General features: G+C 51.6%; 5 protein-coding genes across 5 annotated transcripts; 1 reads left to right on the top strand and 4 right to left on the bottom strand.

Annotated features, from left to right (window-relative positions):
- Window positions 1-1,109: 1,109 nt before the first annotated feature.
- On the bottom strand, window positions 1,110-2,901 carry N7481_011581 (beta-N-acetylhexosaminidase; the record flags this gene model as incomplete). Its single annotated transcript, XM_057270800.1, is given in 2 exon segments — window positions 1,110-1,352; window positions 1,363-2,901. 2 exon segments carry the CDS (start codon window positions 2,899-2,901, stop codon window positions 1,110-1,112), a joined length of 1,782 nt encoding a protein of 593 aa, XP_057117974.1.
- Window positions 2,902-3,515: 614 nt separating this feature from the next.
- N7481_011580 (dihydrodipicolinate synthase family protein) lies at window positions 3,516-4,466 on the bottom strand (the record flags this gene model as incomplete). The annotated part of the gene is made up of 1 exon (XM_057270799.1): window positions 3,516-4,466. One exon carries the CDS (start codon window positions 4,464-4,466, stop codon window positions 3,516-3,518), a length of 951 nt encoding a protein of 316 aa, XP_057117973.1.
- Window positions 4,467-5,386: 920 nt separating this feature from the next.
- Window positions 5,387-6,679, bottom strand: N7481_011579 (beta-ketoacyl reductase; the record flags this gene model as incomplete). Its single annotated transcript, XM_057270798.1, has 2 exons — window positions 5,387-6,217; window positions 6,305-6,679. The coding sequence occupies 2 exons, from the start codon at window positions 6,677-6,679 to the stop codon at window positions 5,387-5,389; spliced, it is 1,206 nt and encodes a 401-aa protein (XP_057117972.1).
- Window positions 6,680-7,688: 1,009 nt separating this feature from the next.
- Window positions 7,689-9,667, top strand: N7481_011578 (acetyltransferase SAS4-like domain-containing protein; the record flags this gene model as incomplete). Its single annotated transcript, XM_057270797.1, has 3 exons — window positions 7,689-7,924; window positions 8,029-8,507; window positions 8,562-9,667. The coding sequence occupies 3 exons, from the start codon at window positions 7,689-7,691 to the stop codon at window positions 9,665-9,667; spliced, it is 1,821 nt and encodes a 606-aa protein (XP_057117971.1).
- Window positions 9,668-11,215: 1,548 nt separating this feature from the next.
- On the bottom strand, window positions 11,216-12,517 carry N7481_011577 (metal-dependent hydrolase family protein; the record flags this gene model as incomplete). Its single annotated transcript, XM_057270796.1, has 1 exon — window positions 11,216-12,517. The coding sequence occupies one exon, from the start codon at window positions 12,515-12,517 to the stop codon at window positions 11,216-11,218; it is 1,302 nt and encodes a 433-aa protein (XP_057117970.1).
- Between the last annotated feature and the right edge of the window lie 267 nt (window positions 12,518-12,784).

Below are 12,784 nucleotides of genomic sequence, written 5' to 3'. Positions count from 1 at the left end.
TCCACGGACGAATTGGAAAGTCTCACAGAAGCCCGATTTAGTCAAATCTGACTTAACCCGGCCATTGTACCGGTACTCACGGTACTTCTGTCATAGTATTTAGCAGGCATCCCCCGGATAATCCAATCTAATCCTTGGAATGTATTTCCAGCACTTCACTTCACTTCACCTCTCCCGCTGTATGTAATCAGTTTCTGATGTGAGCACCAAGCAACCCCAGACCCGTAACAGGAATAGTATAGCCAAAGAAAACCAAAACAGAACTTAGCCCCCGGTGTCACCGATAGACATCCCGTCAGAAAGATCAGAGGGCACGCCACGCCGCGCCACATGCGGGCGTGCCTTCTATCTCACCTGCATATCCTCGCTCGGCGACAGACCTTATTGGAGTTCTCCGGTGGTGAGAACAGGAACATAGTGAAAAGGGGAAGAATATGTCCGTTTGTGGATGGTGTATTTCCTCCCCCTCTTTCGTGTCTGGGGATGTTGCACTACATTAGCGTGCCCAGGTTGTCGATGGCGAGACTTGCTTTGTTCCAAGCCATGGGGTCTTCCAAGGTTGGTTAAGGTGTCTATGGAAATGAGAATTAGATTAAATACTGGGCATGGGAGACCTTTACTTTATACACTGTTGCAAGTATAGGTGATTTGACCAGCCATGCATCATTCTAAATCAGCTTCAAGGTGGTAAAGACGGTCTTAGGTTGCCATCTAAAGCTCTGGGTATTGTTTGAGATTTTGAAAGAGCATGGGTACTATGAATTAATTACAAATTATCACTTCTTTGCGAATCATCAGTCCACACTCTATGGATATAGACAAACTTCCAACCTCGAAGGCTGTCACTACATTGAGTTGCGAAAGCCGACTGCCGAGGCAGATATAACTCTTTATGTGGAAAGAATGTGGCATGCAGTTCCAAGAGCACTGATAAATAGTAGAATGCCTGGTAACCAAGCCCGACGAGCGTGGAAAGTAATGAGAGAAAGTACCAATGTAATTGGGTATCGGAGAAAAGCTAAAAGTATGCAAAAAAAAAGCCCAACCCATCAAAGAACAGACGAGTGAAGTGGAAAAGACAGCCCTAATCCAGACCCTACAATATACTCTCAAACGATAGCAGTCTGGTTGTAGTAAAAGTCACAAGCATGCGGGTGCTGGAGACAATACTTCGGCACAAGCGCAGTAGCCATAACGCCGTTCGCAACGAGGTACTCCCGGAAATTCAGCAGACGCTGCGTGAGCTCAGTCGTGCGCTTCTCACCCGCCGCATTTCGGTTTCCAGACCAAACAAGCTCACCGAGTGCCGAGGCGCGCGGCCAGAAAGAGCTCGAGATGGTTACGTCGTCGACCTGTTCGGACCAGAGGGGGGGCTTCGGCGCCGAGGACGTGCTTTGCTTGGGCGTCGGTGAGGTTGGCCGTGAAGTCGTAGTCGTAGATACGTTGCCAGGTCTTGTAAGGGGCGCACCAGGAGCCGCCGGGTCCTTGGTAGTTGAAGTTCGGGGTGTTGGCGTCTGGGTTCGACATCACGTCGTAGCGGGGGTCGTTCGTGACGAAGCCGCCCTTGCCGCAGTCGAGATATAGGAAGTCGGACGAAGAGACGACGACGTCGTAGCCGTGGGCTGTGAGGTTGTCGATGTTGCCTAGGCCGTTGTTCCAGCTCTGTAAGACGATGTCCTTGGGGACGTCGTGGGCGGCTTCGGCCGAGAGGAAGATATCTTCCCACATCATGATGCGGCGGTGTTTGCCTGCATCGCGGAAGATTGGGATGGCCTTGTCAACCCAGTACTGGGCCAGGTCGTTGTATGTACGTGACGGGTCTTCGGCGAACCACTCTGTGACGTGTGTGCTGAAGTTGTAACAGCCGGGCTGAAGCTCGTCCGCGCCAACGTGGAACCAGTTGTCGGTAAAGATGCCGGACAGCTCGTTGTACACATTGCGCACAACATCGTAGGTCTTATTGTAGATGATATCCAGTTGACCCGGGTTTGGCTCAACGGCCGTGTGAAGCGGCCAGTTGTCGTTCGACCACCATGAGTTAGCGCAGGCCACGATCTCCGGGTCCACCTGCTTCCAGCCAGATGAGGAGTGACCGGGCATATCGACTTCGGGTATGACACGGACCGCACGGGCGCGGGCATAGGCAATAACGTGCCGGATATCGGCTGCAGTGTAGACTTCGCGAGGCGAGTAGGCGTCCTTCACCATCTCGGGATAGGTATGCATTTGAATTGGCCATGACTGGGCGTCATCGATGTGCCAGTGCAGCACGTTGAGCTTGGACAGGGCCATGCCATCGATCTGCTCCAAGATCTTGGGGAGGGAGATGAAGTTGCGACCACTGTCTAACATGATACCACGGTACGGGTAGAGTGGTGCATCCGTGATCTTCACCGGCTGCTCTAGGATCAAACCGCCGTGGCCGTCGGAGATGATCAACTGTTGCAAGGTCGTGAACGCGTGCATCGCGCCCCAGACAGTCTTGGCCTTGATATTAACACGACCAGATGTCTTTGTCACTTCCAATGTGTATGACTCGTCGACGCCATGCTGCAGATCAGCATCGCCGTGGGCGACCGAGAGGTGTACCGAGTGAATTGCGGAGGAGGCATCGCGTTTCGCGTTCGGCGACGGGGTCGGAAAGGGGTCGAAGTGAGGAATGGGTGCCTCTGTCGCGGCAGGGACCCAATGGAGAGTAGTGATGGCGGACCAGGCGCGCTCCCAGGCACTGTTGAGGTCATCGTGGGAGACAACATTGCTCGAGCTGTGCAGGGAGAGTTGTTTCACGGCAATGGGTCCACTGGATCCCCAAGTGATGTTGCGGGGAGCGGGAAGTGGATTCACCTTGACGGCAGTGGCCGCGGTGAGAAGACCGAGCACGCCGAATAGGGAGAACTTCATGGCGATGAGGGTGACGAGAGTGACGAGGGCGAAGACGGACACGAGAAGCCAGCAGGAGGTTCTCGACAGGGAACTTGAATATTTATGGGGGCAGTGAACATGCCGATCACCGATCGGCATGTAGGCTGAGTGGAATCTCTCGATAAACAAATCCCTGGATGTTTCAGGGTGGCAGTCCGTTTGTCAGGTTACATCCGACTAATCAGACCCAATCGTCAGGTGCGACCTGCCACTTCCACCTCCACATGCGACATCGGCTGGCCTTGGGCATGTTAGAAGTGGCAGTGGAGGGAAATTGGAGGGAAAGAAGCGGGTGGTTGAGGGGAGGAGTGGAAGTGCCGCGGGAGGTGGAGGTGGGAGGTGGGAGCTGTAGATAGCGTAGTAGGGGAAAGGGAATACCACAGTGACATCTCGCTTCTCCCCTCAACTTCGCATTCGCATTCACATCCTCCATACTAGTATATCAAGAGCCCCGTGCCCCCATAGTGGCTTGTTTTCAAGCTACAGTACCTCTAGGAATTGCGGGGTCAAGGTTAAGGTCAAGGCCAAGGTATCATGATTCGTTCTAGCGACTGCTAATCACTATAGGCTAGTACTATTATCTCCCGTGATGTCTAGACTGACTTCTCCAGACTCCGCTCCAACTCGATACCCTCACGGAATTCCTCCTGAATGGCCGCGGCGGCCGTTGCAGAGGGCTCCACGCAGGGACGTCGAGGTAGACCACCGTATCCGTGATATGACTGCAGCCCACTCTTGACCGCAACAAATCCACCATGAATGGCAGCCCAGTCCGCTCGGGCAACAATCGCTTGCAGCTTTTGTGCCTCCTCAACCTTGCCCGCGCGATACAGCTCCATCACCCGCACGCATGATCGTGGAATAATATTGGCAGTGCCACCAATGATACCCGCACCACCAGCAACAAGAGTCTGCAGCGTGAAGTCGGCGGAACCACCAAAGGTCAAGAAATCGGACTTTGCGCCCGCGGCGATCCGCGCCAGCTTGCCCGTGTTACCGCAGGTGAGTTTGCAACCAATAATGTTGGGGTGCTTGGCCAAGGCCAGGATATCGTCTGAGGAGAGATCCAATCCGGACGAGGCGCCGGGGAAGTTATAGATGAGGACGGGGATGGGGGAGGCATCGGCCACAGCGCGGAAGTGGGCGTGCATCGACTCGGTGTTGACCAGCGCCTTGTAGTAACTGGGCGGTAGCACCAGGACCGCGTCGGCACCTGCTGCTCCTGAATCCTTGCACAGTTGGATAGTCTCGCGTGTGGAGGCAGCTCCGCAGCCCGCGATCACTGGCATTGTGGTGTAGCCAGCGGCATCGACGGCGCGGCGAGTCGCGGCAGTGATGGCGTTGCGCTCGGCGCGATCCAGGTGGACGGCTTCACCATTGCTGCCTTGGGTAACCAGACCGGTGACACCGCTGCGGGCCAGATAGACGGCGTGCTTCTCGACTGTCGCCAGGTCGACCTCTTCGTCGGCCTCGAAGAATGCTACGGTAGGCACGTAGAAACCGTGGGGGAGGGGATTCCGCTTGATAGTACCGTTGGCCGTCATGATGAATGGAATTCTGCAGTCGAGTCAGCAATTCGGGATATTTCCATTGTACACAACAGGGGGTCGATGCGATGCGCCTTACCGGGAATGATGAGGTGGGGGAAATGGATCAGAAACAGAAACAGAAACATGGGGTCGTCCGGTTAGCTAAATAACCTCAGTTGGATTGCTCAACCCCCACGTCCCCCACCAGCGCCAATCTAATTAGCCGTTCATGTTCCGCCTGAAGGTCATCCAAACAGTCATTCGCGCCGGGCGCGTGGGGAGAGAGTGGAGAGCTGGACGAGTCGCTGTTCTCCCCTCATCCATCCTGATTCCTGATCGCCTTTCCCCCACGTTTCATGCGGGGTTGGTTCGGTGTTTCCTCCTGGTTGCATGCTGGCCGATTCAGGCCAAGCTGTTCATCGCTGTTCTTCGGAAGGAAGTCCGTGTCAAGTCCTGGTAAATCTTAGTCTTATAAATGAATCTGGGATGCCCAGGTGCGCCAGTTTAAGCCACTGGGTGCATGACTGCGGTGGCAAGTTGAAGTGGATGTCTCACGAATGGAGTCACCCCACGTTGAGGTGTGGGGGTCGGATAATGCAAATGCCATTTCGGTTGTTGGAGCACTGGAAGTGGATCAGGGTGGATGTGATCCATGGAGGACTCGAGTATCCTACTAGTTAAGGATATATCTATATCTTTTGAGGATATAGGGGGGGGTTGTACTCAGGATTTACAGTTTACTAAACAGCTTTGAGGAGGTTCAACATGAAGTTATCTCAACTCTTGAAGCCTCCGTTTAGTTCTCCCTTACTGAAGCTTAATCATGATGGTTCATGGAATTGATTGTTCTCTCGCTATCTTCCAAACTTGGCGCTATCCTTTCTCCGGAGCCCATTAATGGCGAGAACGCTCATATACTGACCTTGACTGATTTACTACTTCTCGGTTGTACCACCCTCGCTATACTTCTCCTTCAGAACTTTGATAACAAGCAACGCAAGCCCTCCCACATCCCTGGCCTTGGTAATCTGCAAAGTGGGGACATCAACACCAATCTTTTTCCGTAACCAATTTCGAATCTCGTTCGTCATCAGGGAGTCAATGATAATCTCCGCAGCTGCTTGAAGTGATTCGTCGTGGTCTTCTTCTGCGTGTATCAAGCGAGCAATCTCTTCAATGAGCAGGTCCAACGATGATTGGAGATCCAAGATAGAAGGCTCTCGCTCTACCTTAGACAGAAATTGATTCATCCGACGCAGATCAGAAGCCCCATGCCGATCGGATTCCATCCCGGAACGATCGTAAAGGGCAAATCGACGGTCGCTCTGATAGGTAGTTACTCGAACACTTCTAGTCATGGGCTGTAATCCAATGGAGAGTGAGCCCATGTTCTGCTGCTCGTCAAACGTTCGAACAAGTCGCGCCTGTCTGATTGCAACATCCAGGCTTTGGATAAGGTCCCTTTCCCTCAATGGTTGAAGAAGAAGATCACATAATCTTCTCTGAAGCTCTGGACTTTCACTCACAAACCCAATGTCTCCCATCGCTCCGAGTTGAATCACAGCGGCTGGGTAGCCGGTCGCTCGTGCGTATGAAGTAAATGACTCGAGAAAGGAATTTGCCGCGGCATAATTACTCTGTCCGGGGTTTCCACAAGCAGAGACAATAGAGCCAAACATCGCACAGAAATCCAACTTATTTTCGCGAGTGGCTTGATACAGATTCCATGTCCCGGTGACTTTGGGGGGCGAGAGAATCATGCCATGCTTCGTGGGTCATAGTTGCGAATGTGTGGTCCTAGAGCTTATTATCAGCCTCGAATATTATGCAATTTATCACCTTATTATCCTTACCTTCAGAGAGATGGCCAATTGGATGATGCCAGCAAGTGGCTTTGGGCAGAGGTCGATGGCTTTCTGTATATCCTCGGCGCTCACAACACTCTCAGTCACAGTATGTATGGTACATCCCATGATTTGGAGCTCTTCAATGAAAGACTTACGTATTGGAGTCAGTTCTGTTGATCGTGACAGGAAGACTAGGCTTTTTGCGCCCTGCTTAACCATCCATCTAGATATAGCCCGGCCCAGGCCTCCAAGGCCGCCGACAATGAGGTACGACACATCCGGCGAAAGCGACAGAGGGGACTCATATTTAGAGACGGCGAGTTGAGAGGGGTTGTCGGGAATTTTGATAATGATCTTTTCCATGTGTTGAGCGGTTTGCATATGCCTGAACGCAGCTTGCGCATCAGCTCAAAAATTGCCCTGGGATGAATTGGTTGAACTTTCTTATCTTGGAGGTAGGACATAACCTGCTTCAAGGTTCTAAGGTAGAAGACTATGTTAGAAGCGCGTTCCAGTTTATCGCAATCAAGACATTTGGGACATTAAACGCACCGTGTGAGCTCCAGGGGTCTGTAGATGCCCAGTGTACTGAGGTCGACACCAAAGAATGAACGATTGGCTTGAAAAGCACTCATGCGAAGCATCCCATGACCCATCATGTCTCGTTTCCCAATATCTATCATTTTTCCCAAATTCCGCAACGGTTTCCCATGAAGCGTGGAGAAGTTTCCCGGAGAGAGAGTTCAAGACGATATCCACCCCTTTCCCGCCAGTTCTCCTTAGAATGCTTTCTTTGAAACCGGAGTCTCCAGAGTTAAATATATTCTCTCGGGGAATGTTGTGAAGGATGCATTCAAGCTGGCATTTCAAGTTATGTTATACTATCAGCCCTAGAACCTTGGAAGTAGCAAGTTCAAGCTTGGAATGGACCAATGGAGTTTGAAAATTTATATAATATACTCGTATATTCAAGTTCCTATTAGTATCGTACTACTAGCAGTAACTGGCGGACAGCCTGAGGTATTCTAGCTAGTGGTTAGTACTACCCACTGACAGTAGGTAACGTGAATATGAAAAGGATGTGCAAATATTAACATAGAATACTGCCAGTAGTTATAAACACAACTTGAAACATTCAATGAATAGATCTAGATGTGTTGATTGCGTAGAGTATACTGAGTGGTAGTAACTATACTCATACTCATACTATACTGCTATACTCACCTCCCTCCCCGACCCGCCAAGAACCTCCTCGCAACATCTTCTCCTCTTCTCCCCGCGCCGACCACCACCCTGCGACTGACTCGGCTCCAATCCAAAGCTGCCTACAACAGCAGGCGTCCACACTATGCCTTTGGGCTAATCCGCCTTCCCCTCCCTTCGTCGAGCAATGGCCCTTCTGTCGTGCTCTCTTCGCGGTACTGTGCGACGGACTCCCGACGACCACTCCGATGACAACGGGGCACCACCCATGAAGAGACAGCGCCTCCAGCAAGAGGTCGGCCGGCGTCGTCGCCAGAGCTCCCCTGACTGCCTAGACACGACCACTCCCGATCACAAATCCCCCCCACGGCAAATTCAGACCCAATCCCTCCCCGAAGGTCGCGCGCCCGTGGACCGCCACACGTCGCGCCCGCCGCATGTCCAACTCCTCGGCCGATAGCATTGCCTCATCCTCACATTTTCACACCGCGGGAAATCCTCGCGTAAACGGCAATGGCATTGCCAAGACCCCCCCGTGCGCTCGCCGACCGAGATGGACCTTCCGGGGGCGTCTCCCTCTTCCTCTCGGATGCGCGAGAATCGCCGGACCCATTGGACACTATCTCACCCCTCCCGGCCAATAAGCCCACCAAGCCGGTCCCCAGACCCTCAAGTACTATACGAGATTTGGAGGCAGATTCTCTGAGTTCGCCCGCCACCACTCGTACCACCCGACGGAACAATCCCGATCCGAACGCGGGGGATCCGGATAATGTCGCGGAGAGCAAGGACGCGTCACAATCAACGAGGAATATCGCAGACGTAGGGCTCCAACCGAAGCAGCAAAGTGAGCTCGGAGTTGAACAGGAGCAAGACGCGTCGGCGCAAACTGGGTCAGAAAGGCGCTCGCTGCGCTCTACCGACACGGGCTCTCGCTCGAAGAGTGAACTCGCTCAATACTTCTATAATTATGAGCAGATAATTAGTCTCGACGACCCGAAGCCTGGTAAGTCTGGATTGACCCCGACACTGCGCATTAAGAAGCTAACTAGGGGTACAGTGGAGTCACTTGCTGCCAGTACAACTGTTGCTTTGATACACGATCTCTCCGAACCTCTACCCTTGCCTTCCACCCCGAATCCCTCACCATTCGGAAACCCACTACAAAACCTTTATCGTTGCAAAGTGATCGATCTTCCAAACTCCGCATTACGCGCACCTGCTGTCGACCCCTTGAACGAAGAACTATACTTCCGCGCACATCGCAAGTTCGAACGCCAGGAGAAACAATTGCGGAATATCGAGCGGGATCGCGCCCAACATGAGAAACAACAGCTTGATCGGCTGCTCGAAGATCTACGCGGTCAAGACTGGCTGCGTGTAATGGGGTTGACTGGTATCCACGAGAACGAGAAGTATCTATATGAACCAAAGCGCCGAATTCTCATCCAGGAACTTGTCGCCCTAGTGAACAAATTTCAAATATGGAAGGACGAGGAAAAACGTCGGAAGATGTCTAAAGATAAGCCACTGCTGCTTGCTGAGGAAACAGACTCCCAATCACGCCCCCGCCCACGATCACAAAAACGACCTCAAGCCCCTGAAGCAGTCAGCGAGGAAGGCTCACCATTAACGGACACGCCTAGCACTCCGCCAGATCCCCACGATGTGGATGCACTGGCAGCCCGGCAACTGCACCAAGAAGCGCGCTCAGCGTCAGTAGCCAAGCACCGCAAATCCATCTCAGAAAATCGCAAACCGGCCTCCAAGCCTGTAGACGACCATACAAAACCCGCCAGCAAAAGCAAAGACACACCAAACACCACCACAAACACAAAAGATCCGGTCAAGCGTCAGAAAACTCTCCTCGACATGAATTTTATATCCTCCACAACCCCCGCCCCCGCCCTTCCCCCATTACCTCCCCACCCCCCCGACAAGCCTTTCACATCCTTCTTCGAAGACCGGAGCACTCGCGATACCGCCGTCGCCGTAATAAGCGGCACACCTCACAGTCACAACCAAATAATTCTCGCATTCGGTCACCCAATTCCAGAAGCCGAGGAGCAAGATTTCCAGCCATCGCCCGAAATCCTGACAGAAGAAGCCATATACTCGTCACGGCGGCAGATGCGGCGGCTGAAACGGCAAAGTCGCGGTGGATGATGTATACGTTTTCCGTCTCAGGACTATGTATCAACATCACCCTCATCCATCTGTATCTTCAACCTTGTCTTTATGTATTCGCCTCTTGTTTGATCCTTGTATGATAGCATTTCGGCGTTCTGGATATGCCATATCATATTTGGTGTATCTTCTTTAAGTGAGGGGTTTCGCTTCTTTTTGTATTTTTTCAGGCGTGGCGTTGTGGAAGGGTGGGATGTTGGCTAGGTCTGTATGGCTAACAGGATCTCAATGAAATAGAGTATAAACTTGCTCTCTACTGAAACAAAATAAATTTGAATGATGAAGATACATGAGCCTACAGGGATAGCTGACTAGTACTAGTATAGTCCATAATACGGGAGAGTGTGTCCTTCATTATTGCATTTGACGATTTAAGGTCAACGACATGGTTGCCTTTTGGATACGTTTTGTGTCTATGGCCCCTTTAACTTCACACTAATCCCAGGCTCACAGGACCGGTTTGATCTAATTAAAATGATGGACGCCTCGTAATGGCGCTTATTTGCAGATCAGGTTGTGGGTTGTCATGTCATACGCGCAGGGCCGGCCATTGCAGCAAGCCATGGTTGAACAACCACCTCCGACTAGTTTCGAACTCAGTAAATGAACTTGAACAAGAAAATACTAGTTTATAAATAAAATGGAATACTGACCACCAGCACAATTGTTGGCTTGGGCAACAGCGGCCATCAAGGCAACAGCAACAACAGCGAAGAGTTTCATTGTGAAATGCGTCCGTGTTGTGTTTTGTTAACTTCAACAGGTTGAATGGAGGAAGAGAATAATAGGGAAATTCGTGTGTCCGAGTTGAACCTTCAAGTTGGAAAGCTTACTAGTAGTAACATTGCCGGGTGGTAGGCCAACCAATGCTATTTATACTTGAGCAGGGATCTGAACATCCGTGGATGTCCGATATCCGAAACCCCATATTTAAAGTCCACTCCAGGGCTGGCACGAGATAAAAGCTACGAATCATACGACTTTCACAAGGCCTTGTTTCGGCGAGGCTGTGCTGTGCCCGAAGGATTCAACACTGGGAGCATGGATCGATCAGATAACTTTAGACCCCACGAAGGATCAAGATCGACGGCCCCATACCAAACTGGGGAGGTTCGGACCAACCATCGCAGGGTTTTCCCAGAAATTATTATCGTATTATGGAAATCCTTCGGAGCACCGTCAAGTGGGCCAGGGCTTTTACGTCTGTGGCAAAGACAGCCAGAAACTCAGTTCCTAGTCCAATGTGAGACAGTCACATCGATATGCCTTCAAGATGTTGAATGGACCGACTCACCGGCGGGATTCATTTCTTCGGTCTTCGGGTATGTCCTCTCTTACCAAATGTTTTAGTCAAAGTCTGCCAGTGGCAGGGATAATCCGAGTCTTTACTAATCATTTTCTTCGAAAAATTGCATTAATTGAAGCCAGTCGGCTGAGCTTGTTTCGCATTATCACAGCTTGGTATTTACGCCATGACCCAGGCTGGGGATGATTTTTCTGATTTCTCAATGACGAGATGGAGGCAAATTAGAGATCCTTATTCAGACCCTCCACTCGTGATTCAAAGACTCTTCCATCCTTGATAACACTCAGAATAGTTTCCTCCGCCCTGTCGAGGACCGTAATATCTTCCAACGGATTCCGGTCGAGCACCAATAGATCCGCCACAAATCCCTCACGAATTTGGCCAAGACGATCCTCCTGCATCACAAGACGAGCGGCATTAATGGTCGCACTTTGCAGGATTTGAAGTGGGGTGAGGATTTTGCTGCGAACGGAGAACTCCTTGCTCTGTGCGAAGTGCATTGGCCCAAGAAGGTCGCTACCAAAGCAAACCGTGACACCGCAGTCGACAGCCATTTTCATCGCCCTTAGCCCCTTCTCAAGGACCTCGTCATTTTTCGCAGCTCCGTCGGCTGGCAGGAAATTCATCTGCTTGGACATAACGTGGGCAATCAGAGTTGGGGTAAGGAAAACACCCTTCTCCGCCATCAACTTGGCAGTCTCCAAATCGATAAGGTTGCCATGTTCAATGCCTCGAACGCCTAGGTTGATGGCTTGTTGAATAGCTTGGGGTGTATAGCGGTGGCTTGTGACGTATGTACCGGCATTCTTGGCGACGGTGACAATAGCCTTGATCTCCTCATCCGAGAACTGCACATGCTCGATGCGATCCGTCGGGCTTGCGACACCTCCACCTCCCATAATTTTAATGAAATCGGCTCCCTTCCGAAGCTCGTCGCGTGCATACTTGTAACACTCTGCCGGTCCATCCACGATCCGACTAATACCGGAAACAGAGCCGCCACAGCAGAGTTGCTCATCGTGTGGCCCCCGCATATCTCCATGACCGCCGGTTTGTGAGAGGGCAAAGCCCGCAATAAACATTCGTGGACCCGGTAGAACGCCTTCTTCGACGGCTTCCTTCATCGCCCCGCTGGCACCTCCACAGTCTCGAATCGACGTGAACCCGCGACTGAGCATGGTCTTCAAAACGTGAGGCTGACGGAGAAGACTAATGCGTTCCGTCATATCTTTGTAGGCGCGCAGGTCCGCTTCGCCGGGCACTACTGCGATGTGTACATGGCAGTCGATTAGCCCTGGGCATATGTATTTTCCTTCCAGATCCACAATACCCTCCTCAGGTACATCTTCTCTTAGCGTGGACGATCCATCGGTAGAAATACCAACGATTTGACTGCCTGAAATCTTCACGGATGCATTCGGAATCAGTTCTCCTTTGACGGGATCGATGATGGTCGCATTCACAAGCACGCGCGTTTTCTGTGGTTGAAGTTTCCAGGGCTTGATAACTCGGGTAAGATCCATGTTGGCGAGGATTTCAGATGGATGCTTCGAAAGTGGTCTGGGGGGAATATAGATGTCAGAAATTCGTCGGGAAACAAGACAGCTAGGTAAGTGTTGTTTTCAGAGGTCAACTTACAGTATGCGCAGCCAGCCAGCTATTTGAAGTCGACCAACCCCGCCGAACCCGGTCGGAAAATGACCTCGGTTAGACAATCTGGTCCAAAGACTAATTCCTAGTTCTTTTTACAACTAGGCTCGCGTATTCAAGCAGCACAATCCGACCTCGCA

The sequence above is a fragment of the Penicillium waksmanii genome (assembly GCF_028829765.1).
Source record: "Penicillium waksmanii strain IBT 27052 chromosome Unknown utg000009l:1.0-4314994.0:1.0-4318279.0, whole genome shotgun sequence".
In the NCBI taxonomy this organism is placed as follows: Eukaryota; Fungi; Ascomycota; class Eurotiomycetes; order Eurotiales; family Aspergillaceae; genus Penicillium; species Penicillium waksmanii.
Note: the sequence above shows the minus strand (reverse complement) of the source record. Positions and strands in the feature narration are given on the sequence as shown.